At 35.2% G+C, this 8,524-nt stretch overlaps 1 protein-coding gene across 1 annotated transcript; it reads left to right on the top strand.

Annotated features, from left to right (window-relative positions):
• Window positions 1-241: 241 nt before the first annotated feature.
• Window positions 242-1,294, top strand: LOC114106225 (gap junction alpha-1 protein-like). The gene has a single exon (XM_027953058.2). The coding sequence runs from the start codon at window positions 242-244 to the stop codon at window positions 1,292-1,294; it is 1,053 nt and encodes a 350-aa protein (XP_027808859.2).
• Window positions 1,295-8,524: the final 7,230 nt, after the last annotated feature.

The following is an 8,524-nucleotide window of genomic DNA, read 5'->3' as shown; positions in this document are numbered from 1 at the left end:
CTCGGATCAAACTTTATCTCAAAATAAATAAATAAATAAGTATGAGACTCTGGGAGTGGAAATGTGATTGGAAGAGCTTACACTTGGCTTTTGTTTTTGTTTTGTTTTTGATGGAGGCTAGAAAGGAAACAATTTGTAATATTTTAGCTGTCAGCTGAAAAAAAAAGACACCATCTCTTAAGCTGGTAATTTGTACTCATTGAGTTGCCTCTTGGTTTTTTTCAGGAGGTGTCCAGGCATCATGACTGACTGGAGTTTCTTAAGCAAACTCCTTAAAAAGGTCCAAGGCCACTCCAATTCTGGAGGGAAGGTGTGGTTGTCTGTTCTCTTCATTTTTCGAATCCTGATACTGAAGACAGCAATTGAGTCAGTTTGGAATGATGAGCAGTCTGCCTTTAGTTGTAACACCCAACAACCTGGTTGTCAAAACGTCTGCTACGACAAGTCTTTCCCAATCTCTCATGTGCGCTTCTGGGTCCTGCAGATCATATTTGTGTCCACACCCCCACTTTTGTACCTGGCTCATGTGATCTATGTGATGCACAAAGAAGAGAAACCGAACAAGCAAGTTGACGAAACTGATGAGTACAAGGTAGAAATGCAGAAGAAGGATATTGAAATAGAGGTCAAGTGTGTCATTAAGGAGAATGATCAATTGAAAAGGGAAGGAAATCTGAAGATCACCTACATCATCAGTATCTTCTTCAAGTGTGTCTTTGAGGTGGCCTTTTTACTGATCCAGTGGTACATCTATGGATTCAGCTTGAGTGCTGTCTACACTTGCAGAAGAGATCCCTGCCCACATCAAGTGGACTGCTTCCTCTCTCGTCCCACAGAGAAAACCATCTTCATTATCTTCATGCTGGTGGTGTCCTTGGTGTCTCTTGCCTTAAATATCATTGAACTATTCTGTTTCTACTTCGACAGGCCCTCAACATATTCCCAGTTGAATAAATGCTGCTCACCAACTCCTCCCCAGTCACCTACATCTCCTCCAGTGGAAAAGGCAGTTACTGGTGACAGAAACAATTTTTCATACCCCATTTGTAACAAGCAAGCAAGTGGACAAAACAAGGCTAATGATAGCACAGAACAAAACCCAATGGGGCAGGCAGGAAGCACCATCTTTAACTCCCACAACCAGACTTTTTATTTCCCCAATGACAACTCGAATTTTAAAGAAATCATTGCTGGACATGACCCACAGCCACCAACCAGAGTGGACCAGGAACCTTCAAGCAGAGCCAGCGGCCAAGCTAGCAGCCGACCTTGGCCTAGTGGCTTGAAGGTCTAGATACAGGCTTGAGCATCAAAATTTCACTCGATTGTGGAGAAGAAAAAAGTGCTATAGAAAGGGCACCCTAGGTGTTAATTTTGCTCCAGTTGGAGGTGGTACTCAACAGCCTTAGTCATGAGGCTTAGAAAACAACAAAGACTTTAGAATATGTAGGTTCATCAGGGGGTGTCTGGGATTGGTGGGTAGAGAGAGAGGGGATAAGGGAGGTACATGTGGATATTTAACGTAGTGAATTCAAAGAACTTAATTTCTAAAGCAGAGTTGCATTAGGTGATACATAGGTAAGGGCTTTTTCTCCCCAACATACACCCCTAAGAATGGTTCTGTGTACGTGAAAGAGTGGGTGATCATTGTGGCTAAATATTTTTTAAATTTTTTGTTGTACCAAGAAACTGAAATTGCTTTGGCCAGGATAAATACTTCCTGAACATTGTATTTCTTTGCAACAAGAAAAAGACAGAAGATTGTTCTTATGTCTCTGCTAAAACATTCCATTGTTAAAATTTGCACTTTGAAAGTAAACTTTCAATCCTCCAGATGTCAAAGGACTTGTGCTACTACTTTTTTTTTTTTTAATTCTTGGTAACAACTGAAAGTTCAGACAAGGCCCACAGAAAAAGGTGTTCCATGCATTTGCCATGAATTTGCATCTCAGCTGGTTCCAGGAATATTTTTTTTTTTGCATCCACTTTCATCCTATCATTGCCATCACTTTTCTTCATTCCTCAACTACTATTCACATTCCTTTAATGGTTTCTGTAAACATTTTTAAAACAGTTGGGATGTCACTTAGCATTTTCTTTGATTTAGAGTCAGGGAAGCAAGCCATGCTCAATATTTAACAATCACTTGTGTGTGGAAAAGTGTGTTTAATTTCTCATGTATTGGTACAAGCAGATTCAGCATAAACTCACAAACACAGATTTGAAAATAATGCACACACAGTGTTCAAATTTGAACCTTTCTCATGGATTTTGTGGTGTGGGCCAATATGGTGTTTACATTATATAATTCCTGCTGTGCAAATAAAGCACATTTTTTTCCTAAAATGTTTTTCCCCATGTCTTCTATTATGGATTCTAGTTTTGTTAATTATGATTTTTTTCCCCTTTCTCTTTTTTTAGAATGTAGCAGTAATGCTATTACTGAAACGAATGATTTCCTTTTTCAACTAATGGTTGAATGATAGAATAGTACTGTAAACAGGCTTTAGTCATTAATGTGAGAGAATCAGAAGAAATTCTTAGAGTGGACTATTAAGTATGCCTAAACGAATTTTGCAGTAACTGGTATTCTTGATTATTGTCTTATTTAATACACATTAATTCAGAACTTGTATTCTCTTATGAGGTTGAAAGTCTTTTGGAGTGACCAGCAACTATGATGTTTGCACTAAGATTTTGTTTGCAATGCAAGAGAGGTTGAAAGAGGTTCAGTAGTGCACATGTAACTAATTTATTTGAACTATATGCTGAAGACATCTACCAGTTTCTTCAAATGCCTTTTTAAACTCATCACAGATGATTGGTGAAAATGCTGAATATCATCATACTATTCTTCTTGCACATCAGCTACACAAACAGTTTTGTACAATGAAAATACTAATGTGTTTGACATTCCATGTTAAACTACTATCATGTTTAGCTTTATTGCATTGATCTGGTCCATCAGATCTTGTGTTCTGGAGAGTGTTCTTTATTCAGTAAAGTTTTAATTTAGTATAATGACAGCCAGTATATTCAGTGCTATCAAAGACTTCTCTTGGTTATGAGAATTTGGGCAAAGGGGCTGGGGATGTGGCCTAAGGGTAGAATACTTGCCTTGCTTGCACCAGGCCCTGAGTTGGATCCCCAGCACCACACACACACACACAAAAAAAATCAGAATTTGGGGTTAAACAAAATTCACATTCTCTGGGATCTTTAAAAGGACAGTATTCCTCCATCAGCTACGATCAGTACAACATTAATTGTGAACATTTTTGGATATTTACATGAGAGGATAAATTATATAAGAACTTAACTTGGAATGCAACTTTTTTGTTGGGAGGTAAGGGCAATACTAAGGATGGAAACCAAGACTACATTCTAAGCATGGACCCTACCACTGAGTTATACTACCAGGTGGACACAATTTTAATGAATATGTAATAGTATTTAAAATAGGGTAGTCATATGTAATAATAAAGCACAAAAACTTAAGGATGCTGAAATTTTAAAGTTATATAGCAATCAAAAAGAAGTTCAGTTTGAGTGTAATTCAAGCCACCAGCAAAATAATAAAATAGACATTGGAAATTTTATTACAAGATTTTGTGAGAATATAGAAAGTACGATTTTAAAAAACATCCAAAAAAAATCATTGAAAAGTAGCAGAGTAATTCTGGGCAATTGATAATATAGTTTTACTAAGTTGTTAACATTCATTACCTGCCATAAAACAAATTTGTGATTTAATAATTCAATGGAGCACATATATTTTAAGAATTTGTTTTTTCCTTTCTTTGCAGTATGGGGGATAGAACCCAGAGGCACTCTACTACCAAGCTACATCTGTAGCCCTTTTTATTTTTCATTTTGAGATAGGATCTCACTAAGTTGCTGAGGCTGGCCTTGAATTTTTGATCCTTCTGTCTTTCCAAGTCACTGGGATTACAGGCATGTGCAACCTCACATGGCTAAATTTAGTAATTTCAAAGTAACCCTGCTTTGTTCAGTTGTTTCTTTACTATGCGTAGATGAGCAAAGTTTATGTGACTTTTCTAAATTCAGAGAATTAACTCATGAGCAATATCCCAGTCTATTATTTGATAAAGGTAATATCAACATTTTTTTTACTCTCATTTGACCAGTGAGTGCTCTGTGTGTGTGTGTGTGTGTGTGTGTGTGTGTGTTTGCATTTACCATGGGGAATGGTGGATTGAATGTATGTATGTTTCCTATACTGATGCTGCCTAAGATGTATGTGGTTGGACAATGATAGGCTGCTGAGTGATACAGTGGTAGGGTAGAGGTATGAAATGCATCATGAGGAGAAGGGAGCAAGTTCATCTTTCAGAAATAGGTCATCCTCAAGATTTCCCAACTGTAGGCTTTTCACTATTTAAAAAAGTACATGCATATGTATATGTGTGCATATTAAGGATACTCATGTATGTATATGTATATATGTGTATAAAAATACCTATTAAAAATGTATACATATGCCTGTAATCCCAGCAGCTCAGAAGGCTGAGACAGGATGATTGCAATTTCAAAGCCAGCCTCAGCAACACAGCAAGGCCCTGTCTAAAAACTAAAAGGGCTGAATGTGGCTCAGTGGTTAACCCATGGGTTCAATTCCTGGTACCAAAAAACAAACAAAAATATGTTTGTGTGTTTGTGCATACAGTTTAGTGGTAGAGTCTAAAATGCCCTGGTTTCAATCCCCAGCACCACACACACACACACAAATTATATATATGTATATATATATATTATTATATTAAAAGTATATATATTATTACATATGTAAATTATATATTATATAAATTATGTGTATGATAATACATATGTGTTTAGCATGTGTTCAGAATTTTTATACATGTTCAATCACAGTTCCTATAAGAATCATATAATGTGAATTTTTCTAAAAGCTATAAAAGTTATGTTCAATTCTTCACTTTGCTTATCTTAATTGGCTGGCTTCTTTTACCAACTAAGTATTAAATTGAACTGTCTGTATTTTAAAATTATGGGAAAGTTAAACAGTTTCAGTCTAAAAATATTTATTAAACATTTTTTGCATAAGATTTAATGTTTTCAAAGTTGGATATTTTGAATCTTCTGGAAACTGGAATAGTAGGACTTCCTGTGATGATGAGTGTTTTATGCTATTAAATACAGAAGCCACTAACCACAGGTGGCTATGAAATTGTAAAGAAATAAATTGCTTTTTCTTTCACTTTAATTTAAATGCCCACATTTGGCTAGTGGATACTGAATTGGACAGCATAGTTTTAGAGTCTAGTGAAATATATTTTGTAACATTGGGTGGAAATAGAGGACAGGATGTCAGGATATTTATGTTGGAAAAAAAAAAGAAGAAAAAACCCTGGAAACTTCAAGGTCCTTTTCAGTCTTATAAAAATTATTTTTTTTATTTAATTTTTTAATGTCTGGTATTGGGGAGTGAACCAAGGTTGCTGTACCACTGAGCCACATGCCCAGCCCTTCCTATTTTTTACTTTTTAAAAAATTATGTTTATATTTTATTGGCGCTGAGGATCGAACCATGTGCCTCACACATGCTAGGTGAGTGCTCTACCATTGAGCCATAACCCCAACATCCTACTTTTTATTTTAAGACAGGGTCTTGCTAAATCGCTAAGGCTCAAGGCTGACCTGGAATTTTCCATCTTCCTGTCTCAGCCTCCCAAGGAGCTGGGATTACTGGCATGTACCACCAGATTAGACATATAATCTAACAGTGTTTCTTAGGAAATTCTTTTTTTTTTTTTTTTTTTGTTTTTGAAATGGGAGTTGAACCCAGGGCTTTGAAAATGCGAGGCAGATGCTTTGCCACTGAGCTACATCCCAGCCCAGGAAATTCTTATTTTAAACAATACCCCTGCCTTTATGTGAAATTCCTTTGTTTTTCAGTAGACAATCAACTATCATATATTACCATTGTTTTCACTCAGAATTTTACACACAGATTTCTGCTTATTTTCAAAAAATGGCAGAATTGTTGAATTAATGTCTTTAGATGCTAGGAAGAAGTACAGTGCCTTTTGTTGTTGTTGTTTAGTGCGTTCTCAAACTAGTCTCTGGAAATTTTGATCAAGCTTCTGGGACCAGAGGCTGCTCCTTTTATGAAAATTCTGAACATTTCCACCTGCCAAGGTTGCTATGTCCCGGACCATACACTGCCTTATCCAAAAATTCCAAACTTCAAATTCCAACATGCCAAAACATCTATGCTTTTTACTTAAAGGAAGGGCAAAGTAATGAAGTTTGGGAGCTTATTAAAGTCTTAGAGTTCTCTCTATAAACAACATAACAATAGAGTAGAAGCATGTTTATAATTTCACAGGCTCCACGATTCTATTACCTTTTTTTTCTTGGTTGGGCAAATATAGCTAAGACATTGACATGTCAGAATTTGCAGCTAGCAATTTTCAGAACTCAAGAGGAGACATGGGATAAACACCCCAGAAACACAGTTTCAAGAAGACCAGAAACATAACAGTATTATGTAGGAAAGAAGGCTAATTTGAAGGAAAATTTTTACTTTTGTATTGTTTTCTTCAAAAGTGTTGAAATTTTAAGTTAAGATTATTTTTTCTATCCTCCAGATATTTCTTTAAAATGACCAAGTGCTTATTTGGGCTATGATACATAGCATAATTTCAACGTCCACACTTTCCCATTGAATACAAAAACAGTCTTGGGAGGCACCCACTTGAGAAGGCAAACACTAGACTCAAGTCTTCCTTAATGCACTGAAACATCTGCTCCCATGCGCTATAGAACACGATGAATTTGTGCCAGTCCCTTGTCACTGGTTACTCTATGTACTGTTCATCAGAATCAGTAGGAACAGTAAAATAGTTTTTAGTAGCTTTGTTAGCAGAAACCATAGGATTATCTTATTTTAAAAGTAAATAGCAAGTCTTTTTAGATTGTTCTTTGCTTTGAAAAATTCAAGTCAGATTTATTTATTTGCTAGTGGGGATTGAACTAAGGCTCTTAACCACTGAGCCACATCCCCACACATTTTTAATTTTTTTTTTTTTAATTTTGAGACAAGGTTTTGCTAAACTGCTGAGGCTGACTTTGAATTTGCAATCCTCCTGCCTCAGCTTCACAACCCACTGGGATTAGGGTGTGTGTTTCAGATATGCAGGGATATTAATTAATCCTAAACCTAGTTAATTAAAATTTAAACTACAAAACTTCCCCACAAAAATCTAAAGTAACCTTGAGCCCAAATCATCAAGGAATGGTTACAATTGAGGTTAACTCAAAGAACTTTAGGGGTTGAGAGTAAAATGTCAAGATGTGTCAAAACAGGATTTATGGTAAACTCCAGTGGAGTAACCATAAATCAGGCCCTGGATTCAATTCACATTACTGATTAAAAAAAAAAAAAACCAAAAAACTAACTCTAACAGAACTTTACCTGTTGCATTATATTCTGTATATTTGAAATATCTGATAATTTATAATTTTATAAATTAGAATTTTAAAAGGAAAAATGCAGATACAATAAATTATAACATGATTTAAGTTATCTATTCTTGTTTAAAGCTTTCAATCCTATTTCTTCCCTAATTTCTCTCACTAAATTTTTTTTTATTAAAGACAGCTTAAAACATACTTTAGCTTTCACATTTTGTTTACAACTGAATTTTAGCTCTGTAATTCCTTTCCTACTCTAAATAGACAACTGAAGCTAAACTGGATTAAAAGAGATAAGCTTATATCAAATTTCTTCCCTTCTTTTTCTTACATTTAGAACAGTTTTTGTTGTTGTTGTTAGATTATGTTTTCTTATTCATGGCATCAAAGACTTCTGTTTGCTATGCATATATATTGACACCTTACATTCTAGTCCTCTAAATATCTCCCTTTTAATAAATAAGTACAAAGTGAAATATTTCAATAATAACTCTGGATTAATATACCACATATATAACCTTTTGATTAAAGTCTGCCATTGGAAACCATTTAAAAAATTATTTAATTTTTATCTTTACTTAGATCCTTACTTGTCTCGCATTGCTTTATAATTAAAGAGTATGAGAACTGCTGGTGATAGTTGTCAAAACTCCAAACATAGCAAATGTGGAAGCAAGTGTGCCACTTGGCACTGTACCAGTGATTTTCAGCCAGCATTAAAGTGAAACTCTGCCTTTAAACTTATGTTCCTACGTGATAATTGCCAATTATGTTTGAGAGAACAGCTAAGAAGTTGTACTACTATATGACAAGTAACTGAATTACAGAAAAATATGAGTGTAGGAATCTATTTTTATAAAACCGTTCCAAATTTGTAAGAAGAAAAAGAAATAGTTCTGGCAGAAAAAAAGAAAAATGTAATTTCCTGGTTATCAAATCAAAGGATTCATAGCTTTTGTTTGTTTACCAGAGCATGTCTGTTTTGGAAATAAATTAGTAAAAGAAAAAAATTTTCTCTTGTGATTTCCTGGCAGTCCAACAGGGCTAAGCACAAAGGTGTGGGTGA

The sequence above is a fragment of the Marmota flaviventris genome, chromosome 6 (genome assembly GCF_047511675.1).
Source record: "Marmota flaviventris isolate mMarFla1 chromosome 6, mMarFla1.hap1, whole genome shotgun sequence".
Classification (NCBI taxonomy): Eukaryota; Metazoa; Chordata; class Mammalia; order Rodentia; family Sciuridae; genus Marmota; species Marmota flaviventris.
This window is presented reverse-complemented; position numbering and strand designations above follow the sequence as displayed.